The sequence below is a fragment of the Protomyctophum bolini genome (genome assembly GCF_963924005.1).
Source record: "Protomyctophum bolini genome assembly, chromosome: 4".
Classification (NCBI taxonomy): domain Eukaryota; kingdom Metazoa; phylum Chordata; class Actinopteri; order Myctophiformes; family Myctophidae; genus Protomyctophum; species Protomyctophum bolini.
In genome coordinates, this window is record NC_137865.1 from 39,316,025 (window position 1) to 39,332,542 (window position 16,518).

At 42.8% G+C, this 16,518-nt stretch overlaps 1 protein-coding gene across 1 annotated transcript; it reads left to right on the forward strand.

Annotated features, from left to right (window-relative positions):
* The first annotated feature begins 1,387 nt into the window (after positions 1–1,387).
* On the forward strand, positions 1,388–9,006 carry ifitm5 (interferon induced transmembrane protein 5). The gene is made up of 2 exons (XM_080761273.1): positions 1,388–1,802; positions 6,492–9,006. Exons 1-2 carry the CDS (start codon positions 1,596–1,598, stop codon positions 6,711–6,713), a joined length of 429 nt encoding a protein of 142 aa, XP_080617399.1. The 5' UTR covers positions 1,388–1,595; the 3' UTR covers positions 6,714–9,006.
* The last annotated feature ends 7,512 nt before the right edge of the window (positions 9,007–16,518 follow it).

Genomic DNA, 16,518 nt, shown 5'->3' on the forward strand with positions numbered 1-16,518 from the left:
GTCCTGTTGTAACCATCCATGTCTGTTCTGACATGGATGGTATTAAATCATAAGTACAGATACTCCCTAAGCCTAAGGGCAGTAGGAGGGGATAGACCAGAGAGAAGTCACAGGTTTGATTTCTGCAATATAGTGTGTGTGTGTGTGTGTGTGTGTGTGTGTGTGTGTGTGTGTGTGTGTGTGTGTGTGTGTGTGTGTGTGTGTGTGTGTGTGTGTGTGTGTGTGTGTGTGCGTGTGTGGGGCCGTCAACAGCATTACAGCCACGTAAGGCTGTTGCATGTAAGGTTAAGTGTAGGCACTTCCCAAGGTCTTACCTGCTCACTCACTGGATAATGAGATCCGACCACCGCAGACACGGGTTCGAATCCCCCGGAGGTGCAGCAGGGTCATGAAGAGCTGAATATGTAATTTTCCTCCAAAAAGTACCTAGGCATTATTTTAAGAAGGTCACGAAATAAAAGTTTGAATATTTTCACTGTGAACACTGTTGTTGGCATCTTTACAAATAGTGTGTACACTGTGTAGGCTACAAGCGTCTATGAATCAGTCACCGACAACTGTAGCCACTTGGGGGACCCATCACTCTCCACATACAGTATATCTCCACTAGCTCTTGTAGTCTGAAAAGCATCTCTGATAAAGCACTGGGGGTCGCTAGGTTCATTTTTCCCCTTGGACATTTTTTAAAGGCAGTTGTTTTCCTGGTACAAATTGTAAGGCAAACATTTGTTTTTGCTAATGACAAAAATATGGATTTTCATTCATCTTTAAATAATTACACACACTGCATATAGTGCATATAGCGTATCTCTCCCCCTCTCACTTATCCTACCTTTAATAAACAACACAAAGTATTACTATTTGACTGCATGGCATTCTCAAAAAGACATTTTGTGTCACTGCTGCGGAATATTTGAAAGATTCCTAACAATTGGTAAGAGATTGGGTTAAGAGATAAACTTTAGTAAACTCTGGCATTACTCCACCGTAACGCACTTTCACACACATACATTCCCAAGCACGCACACACGCACGAACACATGCACAACATTCATCACACATTCTGTCTCTCTCACCCTGTCTCATCCTCTTCTCTGTTACAAATCTCACGCCTCTGTCTCTCACCCTTTCAGTCTCACCCTCTGTCTGCCTCACTCTCTTTCTCTCTCACACCCTTTCACTCTCCTTCCCTGTCTCTCCCTCTCTCCCTCCCTCCTCCATATCTCTCTCTCTCTCTCTCTCTCTCTCTCTCTCTCTCTCTCTCTCTCTCAGGCCTGACCACATAATAACAGTGCTGTAGGTCACCACCCTGCCCAGTGCATCGTCTCCCAGTCACCACCCAGTACTGCCCTGTTACTACCCAGCCACCTCCCAGTCACCACCCTCCCTCTTGGGAATATAAGCCCCTTCCACACGGGGCACCTGCCTGCTCAGGAGACCTCCACACAAACACACAAACGCATCAGCAAGGGAAAAGCATCTGTGTCTACCAGCCTCTCCAAGGGGACCAACGCACATACACATCATCAGTAAGGTCTGGTCTGCTGTGCCAGGGCTCCCTTGAACAACCGAGTGACCGACCGACCACCATCGCCATGGACAATCATTCGTACAACTATCCGTCCGACTGCACCCCGCTCACCAACAAGTCGGGTCGTAAGGCCAACGGCTCCACGGCGGTCAACATGGGCCACGCTGCCGACAAGTGCCCCCCGCGAGATTACCTGCTCTGGTCGTTGTGCAACACCCTCTACGTCAACTTCTGCTGCCTGGGATTCTTCGCACTCATCTACTCCATCAAGGTGAGAGAGAGAGAGAGAGAGAGAGAGAGAGAGAATGATTGATCCTTGGGCTGTCAGTAAACATATTGTTGAGACTGTCTGCACACATGGATTTTCAAATGATTCAATTATTTTTTAATGGAACTACTGATTTTGTTCCATAATATTTCTATGGGACATTTCCTACCTCCAAATAAATGTAACAACCTCTTTTGTCCAATATACTATATATAATATAATATAATATATAGACATTTCATAAGATCCTGTTGGAAGCACAGTATAACTGAGTGCTGATCTCTCAATCAGTTAGTGTTGACACACAAATGCACATACACACACGCACATGCACGCACGCACGCACGCACACAAGGACATGCACAAATAATAGTAGGTGCAGGAGTTACACTTACACAATCATGTGCTTTCAAGGTACAATAGGCATGTCACTCAGTACTCTATGGGTATAAGTAACAACGTCTCCACCATATATGGCGGCTGCCAATTATAGCAGAGACACCACAATACAGCCTTTTTGCCTCCTTTTTGGGCATCCCAAGTTGTTGGAACTTGGAACCCTCTAACAACCAATCTGTACGTATGCCCTAGGCTGCTAAATATAAAGACAAATTGTCTGCACCCATATAGCCCAGCGCACGCACGCACGCACGCACGCACGCGCATACACACACACACACACACACACACACACACACACACACACACACACACACACACACACACACACACACACACACACACATCCTCCAGATGATGATGATAATTATGACCTACAGTAAGCTCCAATTTATTTATTTTTTACAACAAGGCAATTGTGCTTACAATGTTACACAAAACATTGAGAGCAACAATACATACAGTATGTGGTATTCCAGTCAGTCTCACTTTATGTAAGGCTTGTAAAGAGTCAACCTAACTTCATCCAAGGCTAGCATGGAGCCATGCAAAGTACAGGGCGTAGCATGGTGTGTGGCTAGCCTTGTCACCACAGTGGAACGGCGGCAGGCCTGAAATAGTGACAGTATCTGTAATCATCTCCAACAGAAGAGAAAAGTAACTTCAAGCCCTCGATCTGCCAACAAGTCTGTTGACCCCGGGGGCGAGGGCGGCACACAGTGCTACTGGACATCAGCAGGGACAGTGACAGTGACAGTGACCTGACAAAAAGAACTCGCTGACTCAGCTATTCCTGAATCAGTTCGTCTCATTAAGACTTGGGTCATGTTCGGGTTGTATAGCTCGCCACGGCCGGCCCACGGGGCATTTAACAAAGTTTCAAAGGTCAAGGTAACTTACTTAGCATATTAATGATCATACCAACTTTCAATTAAACAGTTGGGTATAGGTCCAAACAGGCCCAAAACGATGACAAGGCAGATAAAAGCAAAGTCGTCTACTACAGCAAAACATTACAATGTAGAGTCTGTAGACAGTAAAAACTAACAAGGCAGGCACAAGGAACCTCCAATGCTATTTGAAGTAACACACAGTTTCAATTAAACTACTTAGGCAGATGAGTGAGTGCCTTTAGGCTTTAAGGTATGGTGAGCAGATGTCAAGTTTGTTTGGGATTGTGTGCTGCTTTCAAGCTGAGCGTCGTGACTCGTGTGTCCCGACAACTATCTGTAAAACACTAAAATGTCAACATTCACAACAAAATTGTCCTGTTTTTCACCACAATAAAAAAAGAGTAATAATAAAATTGTATTTGTTGTGAGCTTGTACATCTGCTGTTTTCGGCAAAGAGATTTGGTGTACAGGGGGAAAAAAAGAGCGGACCTATAGGTGGATGCTCGTGTGGTTAAAAATATATAACTTTAGGGTGGTGTTCTTAGTTGATGAGCTCTAATAGATGGTTTTCTGCAATTGAAGAGCTTCCTTTTTCAAGAAAAACAAATATATGAACAAATGTAGACTTAAATTAGAGTTTAGGGCTAGAGGCTGTTTGAACAGTGAAATGCTATGTGACGTATTCCACCACACATGTGTAATTGTACCTGATGATGATATCCCTCCCACAACATCCTCCTCTACGCCCTGTAATAATAGCTGTAGTCTTTATTTAAATGTTCTCTTTCATTTTTCTGGTCCCCAGTGGAGGGAGGTTTCACCCAGTAGATGGCCCGCTCAGATGAGTGCATGGGGGGGAGAGTTGTTAAGGGTTAAGTGTCAGGGACACACTACTAGGCAGAGGGTCAAAGCGGCAACTTTCCGCTTCCCAGACAGGCCTCTCTACCCACATAGCTACGGCTGCCTCAGTTGTGGTTCTGTACTTCCTCCTTCCACGATCTTTCTAGGATTACAGTAACATTGTGTCCATTATTATATGTCTCACACGTTTCTACTCTTTACAGCTTGGTGCGTTCGTTGTACATTTATTTTGCTGTTTTCTTTGGAAGTATCTGGATAAGAAAGTCATCAATACTAAAATGTAAGAGGGTAAGCCGTGTCATTAGTCAGAAGGTTCATTGTTCCGAAATTACTATCCCTATCTCTAACCCTAACCTAAACATAACCGCAAGCACGGGAGCAGTGCATGTTCGCCAACCTTAATGCATGTTCGGACTAACGGGACTTCGGATCTATGGGCAGTTCCCAGAAAAGTATAGTTCTTCTGTTATGAAATGAAAAGCAACACATTAAAAACAGAAATGTCTTCTCCACTTTTTACTGGAGTGGTCAAACTAAACTGTTTGGCCGGAAAGGGAGACTGGTGTGCCCTCTGCCACAGGAATGGAACTACAGAGGCAAAAACAGACTAAATACAGAACGTTTCTCCTACTGTGTGTGTGCTGCTAGCTTGTCTGGGGACTGTAGCTACATCAAACAAAAAACTAAAATACCAAACAAAAATCCTTTTCTTGTCTGGATTTTATTTATTTCAAACGTCTCTGTGATAAATGTTCATTCCATCGGTTGTCTTCCATTCAATCAAACGTGTCAACACTATACTCCAGTTTTAGGTGATAAGGTGACCTGCACCATGGTGGTTGGGAAAGCTACAACTCACCCCAAAACATGTCTCTGTTTTTACTAACCACCGTTTCGGTGGTCACCTTATGACCTAAAACTGGAGTATGATTAGGCCTTAATTTTAACTACTAGACCTCTTACCCATTCTGAATATATGAACACCAAATGATGTACAGTCAGTGTGGGTGATGCAATGTAATAGATCACATTACTGATTGGGAGGGAATTGTCCTGTCTTGCAAAAGCGCACATAGGCTACGCTATCGCAAACATAGTGGATTTATCCCCCAAAAAACAATAGATTCCGCATTTGCGGCGCCCCCTATGGATGCAAATGGAATTGCTTTGGGCTCTCCGTTGATTAAACCACCCTTGACATGTGAATGAAATTTGGAGTGGATTGGACATTCTGTTCGTGATTTGTGTCATTTTGTGTGAATAGGTCCCTCCCACTAACTTTGGATGGTTGTTGCACAAAATCATGTCTTGCTTTCATCCACTCACGTGATATCAGTCCAACAATTTAAAAAACAATCAGATCTACAAGCTCACAAATCGTCACAATGTGATGCGTTTTCGTTATTCTTCGTATGTGAAGTACATGGTCTCTAAACTGCCAGCCGGGGTACCTGATGGAGGGGAAAGGAACTGTACGGAATAACGTGTTCCAGCTTGGACTCCTCATGCATAGGAGGAAGCATTAGGTCAGTCCGCTGCCCCCTCAGGTTGGCAGAGGAATTGTAGCGCCCAGGATTACAAAGATAATTGACACTGGGTGAAAAAAATGGGTTGCAAAATCGTGGGATAAAAATTATATATATAATTTTAAAAAAGGCACAAGAACAACATCAGCTGAATCAGGTGGTGCAGACAGCTGGAGGATCATTGGTACGGTGCCTCTGTTCCCTCCTTGTTGGTCCAAGAAAATAAATACTGCATCATTGTACTGTACTCTCTGTACACTGCAGAGAAGCCTCAAGTTATCCAAGACCAAACTGTGTGAATACATGTACCTAAAACAGAACAACCTCTGCAAAGCTGACCACAGAGAGCGGAGCGGAGTGTGTGTGTGTGTGTGTGTGTGTGTGTGTGTGTGTGTGTGTGTGTGTGTGTGTGTGTGTGTGTGTGTGTTTGTACAGTATGCAGGCATGCTTGTGATCTTTATTTATAAGTCCTGTATATTTCCATGGATGGACGTATGACTGCAACATGCGGATGCACTTGACAGTGCCAGTAAAGTTCAAATTAAAGCCTCTAGTGAGTTAAATATGGAGTAATTGGCATCTTCCTAATGGGTGAGTGCTGCTGGCAAATGATAGAGCGGCTGGCTGGCGAAGGACCTCGACATGAACAGAACTTCTACTGGAGCCTCACATTTGTAGACGGCCTGCCCACACTGACACGGTCGTCTTGAACCTGGTTTTGTACATTACATGAAGAAGAAAGGGGCTCGGCGCGCGCACGTGTGTGTGTGTGTGTGTGTGTGTGTGTGTGTGTGTGTGTGTGTGTGTGTGAGTGTGTGTGCGTGTGTCTGTGTCCTGTGTCCTGTGTTGTGCTTCACTGTTCCCGGTTAACTCCTCTAGATTTCATCTAAAGTATCTTTGAGTAAGGTTGCAATATGCTTAATTAAGACAATATTTCCAAATAATCCCCTTCTGCCTTCTCTCTCTCTATCTCTCTCTCTCTCTCTCTCTCTCTCTCTCTCTCTCCCCCCAGGCCAGAGACCAGAAGACTCAGGGGAACCTCCAGTTGGCTCAGGAGTGCAGTGACAAGGCTAAGTGGTACAACATCCTGGCTGCTGGCTGGAACTTACTGGTCCCGCTGCTGGCCATCGTGCTGCTGGTCCTGCTGCTGATCCACCTGGGCACGTCGGAGGGATCCTTCGACTTCTTCGGAGAGCACGGTTTCCAGAGCTTCATGAACCTGTTCAGCTGGTAGAGAGAGAGAGAGAGAGAGAGAGGATGAAAGAGAGAAAAGATCACATTTCAACGTAACCACTAACCACTTATACCCTGTATTTTATACTAAGGCTGTTTAGAAACGTAGTCGTAGCCGATCTACAAGGTCACAATGTGTAGCAAAGGCAACATGATGTGAGCCTGCAGATCTTGCAGATTTAGAAACATTTTGAAAGTTTAAAGTTGAACCTTTACCCCAGCATCCGCATAGTGGGGAAAGGTTTCAGAGAAAATAGCGCACGACTATCTTTAGATTGACTATTTTCTGCAAAGATATTTGAGCGAAAACAGTAAATACACTAGTAGTATATAGCCCTGAGGGACTCCGGTCAACCAAGTATAAGGTTTAAGTGGTTGAAGAGAAATGGGTTGAACGATGGTGAGACGAGTGTGAAGTGACAGAGCATCAGTATGACAGCGACCCCTTCAATGAGACATGGTTCCTGCAGTAGAAATCATGGATCATCAAGTCAACCAATACGGACTGAACTCATCGCTGATCAATGTACTTCAAATTGTGTACTTGGGGGGCATGAAATTAATATGTTTCAAAAAGAGAAATTTACCAAAACATGCATTATGAGAGAACAGACTTTATGCTCTCAGACCAAGAACAAACCTGTTCTAAAATATAAATATGGTGAATGTCCAATAACCTATTTGAGACTTAAGTGTGGGGGGTGAAAGACCTAGATACGAAATCTATAGGAGGAGTCATAGAGCTTTTATAATTTATAACGAAAGAATACTCATTATAATTTCCTGTATTGTCTTTATCAGTGTTGGCAGCAGTTTGTGCATACCAAAATATAGCATTAATAATGAATCACATTGAACAATGTCGGAACAGGGAAAGAACTTGATGAACAAGCAATGAGAAATGATCATTTAAATAACGTATATAATATATTAGAGTTTACCTCTATACAGTGTCCGGTCTACCGAGCATGCTCAGTTCCGATTAACCACTTAAACCCCATGCATCCGTACTGTGGTGAAAACGTTAGGAAAAAAAATAGGTCATAAGCTGTGAGTTTGTCGATCGGTTATATTCAGTGAACGCTTTCCAGTAAACAGAAAAAGACGGACTGGGGGACTTTAAGTGGTTACAACCAGTGTTGATTTTGGCAGTAGTTTTAGTCATAGTCTTTTGAATAGTTTTTTTTAATGATAAAATTGTCAATACATTTAGTCTTACTTTTAGTCATCATAGCTTTTCATGTAGTTTCCATTTTCCATCCGTCTTCGTCAGTGAAAAAAGGTAGTCGACAAACATTTTTCATCATAGTTTTAGTTGACGAAATCACTGGTTCCAACTGTCCAGTCTGGCCTACTCAGTAGAGAGAGGAGAAGGTTGGAGTTGGTATGGAGGAATACAACACAAAGGTGACATCCCATAATGCAGTGGTTCTCAAAGTGGGTACAGGGACACTCGTGAAAAGCACATTTTAGCCTAACTTTTGTTAGGCAGAGTGTGTCTCAAAAGCTAAGCCATACTTCTAAACTGTGTTGGGCTACGTTGCTCGACAGCCCAATCTGAGCTGTGTGTGCTCAGTTGGGGCAGCTGAGTGACAGCCACTGGCCGTCACACTGTGCCGTGTGTGTCTGAGGTGTCATCTTTGTATTTGTACGCTCTCAGAGATACACAGACAGGGGTCCTTGAAATGAAAGGCTTTCAGAACCACTGACATCGGACAACGGATGTATGAAAGAAATAGTACAAAAACTGAAGAAAAGATGAGGTGAGAGACAGATCGTCTGATTGGTCACTGAGACAGATGGACAGGTTACTCTTATTGGATGTTATTTATTATATTTATGGAAGAAGACACTTTACCTTAGAGTTGGAGTCGTCAGAAACAAACAGCTTCAACAGAATTGTCCTTTAAGAACAGATGACTTCAAATCCAATGTGCTTTATTGGTATTAGATATATTGAGGACAGTGATGCCTATTTAAGTCATTGTTTTTGGTTGGATAGGCAGACAGCTAGTGCAGTATTAAAACATGGAGGATTCTAAAGCAGTAAACCAGTCAGCCACTTGGTTATCAAAACATCTAGTCATTTTACTGTTGATCATTTATTTCTATTCTTTACATGTTTTTCTTAAGTACAATTAATATTAGGATTAATAATGTTTCAATCTACCTGGATTGTTGTTTTTATCAACAGTGACATTTGCTATTTTACTATTTTATCATTTTCAGTATCCTTAATTTTTTTATCCTCTGTGAATTTTAACATGAGAAGTGAATAAACAGACTTGAACACAGTCTCATTTTCAAAACAAAACATCTCAAGTTTTTTCATTCCATTCTGTTTGCAGGCCTGTATGTCTGTTGGGGAGTAGGACTGGGTGGTTTTCTGACGTTTCAAGTGCAATTTGTGAGATTATTAACAAACATTACGTTTGTGTAACAATGTAATGTGACTTCTGTCTCTATTCATTCTCCAACTCTCTGTATCTCTTTCTGTCTCTTTGTCCTTCTCCCTTTCACCTGTTCTCTTGACCTCTTTTTCTGTTTGTGTTGCCTTACTCGTGTCTCTTTCTGTCTCCGACTCTGTATCTCTCCAACATCCTCAGATATAAGGTCTTTCTAGTTTTGAGCAAACAAAATCAATCAGCCTGCCTGCGTCACTTGAAGAAGAAAACCACGTCAGAGCGTACATCTGAGCACCAGGTGGTGAAGAAGTGGAAGCTGCCATGCAGAAGACCCTTGGTGTAAAGGCGTCTTCGGGGTGCAGCGGCTGCTTTTCGGTAGTGTCTCTGTGGGATCTGGTTGTTGGGCGGTACTGTGCAGGCTCATCTGGAGGCTGTGTTGTGGGGTTGTACTGTAGGGTGGGACCCAACAGCAGCTGTGATCTGCTCTCTCTCTCTCTCTCTCTCTCTCTCTCTCTCTCTGTGTTACATCTATATACAGAACATCTGATTATGGGAAAGAGAAGGGGAGAGGGTGTGTCTCAACTCCAACTTCAGGGAGAGAGAGGGAGAGCAAGAGATGGGTATATAAGCAAGTAGATACTCTAATAGCTGTTTTTTTTAGGTTGTGTCATGGGGTATTAGGGTTGGGCTGTGGGGTATTAAGGTTTTGTTGTGGGGTATTAGGTTTGGGGTTGTTGGGTACTATAGCCTTGGGGAAATATGGTGTCGGAAATATGGGAATTAGTTGTGGCGAATTAGGGTTGTGCTATATGGGCTATACCACTCATACATGCACCCCCACAGAGGGAGAAGGGTGTGTGTGCGTGTGATATTAGTAGCCTCCATGTTATATATACCCACTTAAATTACAGGTTAGCTTTCTTCTCTCCTCTCAGCGGTCAAACTGAAACGCTCACAGATGGAGACAATTAGAAGCTAGCAGCCGCGCAATGGAGTTCACACGCACACATGCATGCACAGACGCACGCGCGCGCGCGCGCACACACACACACACACACACACACACACACACACACACACACACACACACACACACACACACACACACACACACTTGCAGTCACTCTCGCAGTTATGTGCATCATCACCACCACTATAGAGCAGTCCCGCCCCTTTCATGACGACGACAGGCCCCATGCATTTTTCCCATAGACCTTTCAAAAAGTATTTATTTAAAGATCTGTAGGCCTCGAACAAAGCCAACTCGGATCGTGTCAAATCATGACAACAAACCCAATTTTTTGGGCCGAACAAATAATTAGAAAGAAAAAAGGGCAGGTTACAATACTTTTTTTGTTGTTATTCTTCTTTGTAATTATTTGTTCGGACCAAAATATTGTGTTGGTTGACAACAAGTGATTTGTCACGTTCCGAGTTGGCTTTGTTGGCACACACACACACACACACACACACACACACACACACACACACACACACACACACACACACACACACACACACACACACACACACACACACACAGCTACGGCATGCTTTGAATAAAACGTGTCAGTATAAAAGCATTCAGTCAGTCCTTCCCTAGACACAGAGTGCAGACTGCAGGCCTTCCACTCCAAACACCACGTCTCCTCATTTCATTTCATCAATCACCTCCTCCGCATCATCACAAGCCATCTGTGTTTGGAAACACTGACACCAGAACACTGACATTAACACAAGTTTGTTTGGGTGAGTCGAGTTGTCTCTCTCAGCATGGCTGGCTCTGTGCTCTCAACCTCAATACCAGGTTTCTGCTTGTTTGTAAGTCATACCTACCTCTGTAATAGAACTGTCTCATTACGAGTGAGTGACTGATGTGAGACATTATAATCCAGCTGACTCCGGACTGCGGTTCTAAAACGTTTTAATTTCAAGGGCCGCCATAACTTGAACTATAATAAATGAGGTGTGCTCCACTACGGAGCCACTTAGGTGACATAGTGAAGAAAATAATAATGAGTCAACTTAATTTTATGTCTATTTTATGTCTATGTCACCAAAGGGACTCCGTACTTTTCGGAGTGCAGAACAGGCCTTGTTGCCGATCCAGGCCTACCCTGCGTCAGTCGACGTGTGCAGTCGGCAGAACACGAGGAAGCTGAGGGGGAAATGAAATTAAGTGCCTCTAAAACTTCCACAGAATTGAGAAACCACCCCTCAACTGTGATCTGTCAGAAATATGGGGGGGGTGCGTGGGGAGGGGCAGAGGCTTCTGGCGTTTTTTTCCCTTCTTTTTACATGAGTTGGGCGTTGTCATCTTCTAATGACCCATCTCAGCACTAATTAGCTTCTAATGCAGACCAAACGCCCCATCTCAGCACTAATTAGCTCAAATCAGCACCTTTGGATAGTTTTCTGGGTCATTTAATTTCAATGGAAGCATGATGCAGTCATGTGTGCAAGGCCTCATTCATTCACACATACCAAACACCAATCAAGCAATGTTTGGTCGTTTTGTTTGGGCCACCACAATGTTTCTCCAATGGGAGTCACATGGTTTGATCAAACATTTGTGTTTGATTGCTGATTGCTCCCTCCTCATCAAACAAAAATGTTTGGTCAAACCATGTGACTCCCATTGAAAATGAATTGGAGCAGCAATCAGACATCGCACACGGACCGAACATTTGAAAGGTCGAAAGGTGTGAGTGAAGCCTTTACAGTAAGTAAGCAGGAGCCTATCAACTGTTTCTGTAGCGGGACTGAGGCAGCTTGGTGTACAGTACAAGTAATACACAAGTACAAGGCAAACTACTACACAGTACTAGTACTATACACATTATGTACCCTGTGCAGATTTGGGTTTGGCTTTTCGGACAGAAAAGTACCTTCTTACCAACACCAAGGTTGTCATTGCACTATGCAGACCTTGAGACCATCAGAAATCACAATTGAAAATCTGAATTTGAATGAAGTAAAGTGGAAAGACATCATTTTTACTTAATTCAGATAGCATATTGATCTGGTACAACTGTGTGTGTGTGTGTGTGTGTGCGTGTGTGTGTGTGTGTGTGTGTGTAATCCACTTGCCTGCAAAAGCTTCTGTAACTACCCCCTCTGTCCAGTAGGTGACACCATACAACCGCTGAAATGATGCCTCCTCGTTCTGAAACCCCAGCAGGTCTTTTATTTTCAACAGCTGCTTCAGCAGTATACATTTTAACCACGTTTAATGAGTTCCATAAATATGAAGGGTATACAATACAACAGCATTATAAAAGTGTACATAACGCGTCTACCATGTACCAATGTTGTATTAGCTCCAGCAACATTATCCCGGGAGACAGACCTTTATATATAAACAACCATTGCAACTTCCATTAAAGTTTTCCTTTGCTACATATTATTAGAGTTGGGTTTGGAGTTATTTCCTGCTCTTTCATCACAGCAATTCCTGCACCGGGCCCCTTGTGGCAGCTCCGGTATCCAATTCCTTGACAGAGTTGGAGAGATGAAATGTAACAGGGAGAATTCACACCAGGACAATCTGTTGTGGATAGATAGATGTTTGCCAAATATATGTTCCGAGAAGCCATTCTGGAAGGCAGGCTATCGCTACAGAAAAATCCGGTTTAATTTAAAAACATCGAGGATGAACGGCAGAGACAGAGAAATTGTGAGAAATCGAGAAAAAACAAAACAATCTCACACACACACACACACACACACACACACAGTTCTTGAGTTTGTACTACAGTATAGGCCTATACTGTATAGCAGCAGGAATACTGTAATACAGTATAGGCCTATCCCTATACTGTCTGTCACATATAGGCTATAAACACCTGACTGACTCTGACTGACTGACTGTCTGTCAGACTAAGCTGTTATTGCATCATGCACTTTCTTAAAACAGGAATCCAGTTTATGCACCAATAATTACCACAGGGCATATGGACAATAGTGTGTGTGTGTGTGTGTGTGGGTTGAGTGATGATAGGTGTCTGTGTTTTACGTGGTGTGTATGGTTGGTTGTTTTTGTGCGGGTATGTGTGCTCTCATTCTGAGACAACCGGAAGAATTCCTCCATGTTCTATACTCACAAGTGTTTTAGTTAAGATGCTGCAATGACTGGTGTGTGTGTGTGTGTGTGTGTGTGTGTGGGGGGGGGGGTCTATAATAGTGGTGAGAATGCTTGTAGTGGTAGTAGTTATATGTTAGTGTGTGTGTGTGAGAGAGATGGTTATTCTGTGTATGTGTGATGTTTTCACAAACCCCATGCACACGCACACTCACACACACCTGCTTTTACACCATATTCCACATAAATAATACACACAGCATCACATGATGCGTACAATGTGCTCTCTGATTCGATACGCAATTTCCTTTCGAATGACAGAATCCACTGGTGCATTGCAGATAGGTACATATAGCATGTCATGTGAGTACAACTTCAGACTTCAAATGAACATCTACATAGCTGTACCTGGCAGTGTACTGTTAAGTAACTCAGTACCGAGGCTACATACTGTATACGTACGTATATTGTGCATTATCACCTGTCAGAGCTGTGTGCTGCACTGCTGCACCATGGAGATTTATAAGACCACTTCACCACTTTTCAACCTATCTTCATATAATAGGTCCTCACTAATAATCCTCACTATAATCATACTCGGTCTGTGTCTCATATAGGAGGGCTGTGGGCAGTTCAGAAACCGTCCTCCAGTGACATCATCGATGGGGAACACAAGCTAATAGAAACGGCAGGCTTTCTCGTCCTGAAAAGTTGCAATGCGAAAATGGAAGCCATCATTCTCACGATAATGAAAATCTATTTTTTTTTTGTAAAAAAATCTTGATTAAAAATAAATCTGCCTAATGATGACTGGAGGACGGTTTCTAAACTGCCCACAGCCCTGCTATGAGACACAGACTGAGTAGGGAAAAATCGTGCCTTTTTATCATGATTATTAGTGAGGACCTATTATATGAAGATAGGTTGAAAAGTGGTGAAGTGGTCCTTTAACAGAAGCATGTTTCTCTTCTAAGCAAACTACAGAAATGTGTCGTTATCACTGTGTTTTCACACTAATGTAACATTTACATTGTCTTTCTGATTAAACATGGGACAGTAATGTAACATTTACATGGTCTTTCTGATTAAATATGGAATTTATTTTATCTATGCAGGAGAAATCTGTGTGGTGAGCCGTTTGTTTTATTTTTTATCCCACAATTTTGTAACCCATTTTTCACCCAGTGCCAATTGCCCTAAACTGTAATCCTCTGCCAACCTGGGTAGAGCCCCGAACTGAGCTCAGGCCTCCTTCAATGCATGAGGAGTGAGCAGGACGCTTTTTAATCACCTGACAGGGGGAGTTTCCCCCGTAGGACGTAGCGTGTGGTATTGGAATCAGATCCTTTCCCCTCCATCATGCACCCTGGCTGACCAGTGGGAGGCAGTATAGAAACCAGGATTACGTCATGTTTCTTGTGAGGGCACCTCTATACCTAGGGGACACGGGATAACATGCACACTCCACACAGAAAGGCCCTTTCGCTGACCCCAACGGGGAGCAGATAACACGAGAAGAGAACAAGTCCCCGGAGGGAATTGACCCCGGGAGCATCTAGTAGTTGTTAGGCGACAGCTCTACCGACTGCACCACTGTGCGTGTACACACACACACACACACACACACACACACACACACACACACACACACACACACACACACACACGTAAAGTATGGCAACAAAAATACATGCACCATGAGTCCTCATATGTACTGTACACACTTATTTTACAACAGTTTACACACACACGTTTCTACAGAATATGTATAATTTCTATATCGGTAAATAAAGTCACAACAAATGTTTACTCAATGCGTTTTAGGGTTAGGTTGTATAATCTGTGAGCAGATTAATGACCTTCAACTGTCCATGCATACAATAAATCACACGCGGTACCAAAATGCCTCTAACCCAGGGGTAGGCACATTTAATGAAGGAAAATAAATAATGTATTAATGCTAAGACACCTTTGTTTGTTTTCACCACCAATGCTGCTGGGTGCTGGCTTACTTGATTTGATTTGATACTTGATTTGCTTTGAATAAAATATATTTTTAATAAAAATGTAATATTGATAGCAAACATATTTTGCGGCTCCAGAATTGTAATATTATTTTGATAATAAAGGTTGCCTACCCCTGCTCTAACCACTCAGTGTATACAATAGTGTGACAGACAGACAGACAGACAGACAGACAGACAGAGGTATGGGGCATACAGAGTGAACGACAGATGGAATTGATTGAACTGTACTACTTTTCCGTTACTTTCAACAGTAGTGCCAATAGTTGGAGGCTGTATGTTTCTGTGCTGTTTATTGTCTGCGGAAATTAGGTTGATGTATGTATTTTCTATCTAGCCAAAAGTATTGTTGGTGAAAATGTGTATTGTTGTTTAGTAACGGCTTATCCAAATCCGGTTGAAATATAAACCCAAGTGAAGACCTGCTGTGAACTTTAATTAAACCTTTGTCTTTATAGGTGAGTTATAAACAATATACTGTAGGTGATACCTGATCATTATGTACAGTATCTATGACAGTGGTTTTCAACCCTTTTCATATCAAGGGCCATTATTCGGCATTTGAGCCACAAACCACCATTTGATGTGATTTAGCCTCTCAGACCAAAGATGTTGGTACCTTAGGAGAGGTAATAGGCAAACTACACCAAATGGACCCTTACATTTGTACACTACAAAGCATGCAAGAGTTAAAGATCTATAAGGGTCCATTTGGTTACCAATTTTCCATCATTACCACTGGTTGAGAACCACCGATCTATGAGAATGAATGGTAACCTGATTCTGATGTACTGGATCTGAAATAGTTGCATGAAGTTGTGTGTGTGTGTGTGTGTTTGCGTGTGCGTGCGACCGTGCGTGCGCGTGTGTGTGCGTGCGTGAGTGAGTGAGAGAGAGTAAATGTATTATGTATGGCGGTGACACATTTTCATCTACTGTACATATGCATACATTATCATATTCTCCAGCTCGCTCCTCTCTCCATGCCGTCTCTACTAGGGATCAGAAACGGAGTGAAAGGATATGCATGTGTGCACCATATATATATGCACTACATTTGTGCCGCGTGTGGTTACATTACATACAGATATATGTCACCCCTCTCTCTCCAGTCCTCTCATCTTCCACTCCCTTCAAGTCTTTAAAAAGTGAACCACGAAATATGTGCATATTTGATCCCCTTTTCTACCTGGTATGAGCAGGTGTCTTGTATCTGGATTGTGTCTACTTATTATGTATCCAGATCACATTTCCTCTGTATATAAATGTGTCTCGTGAATTGAATTGTGTCCAGTT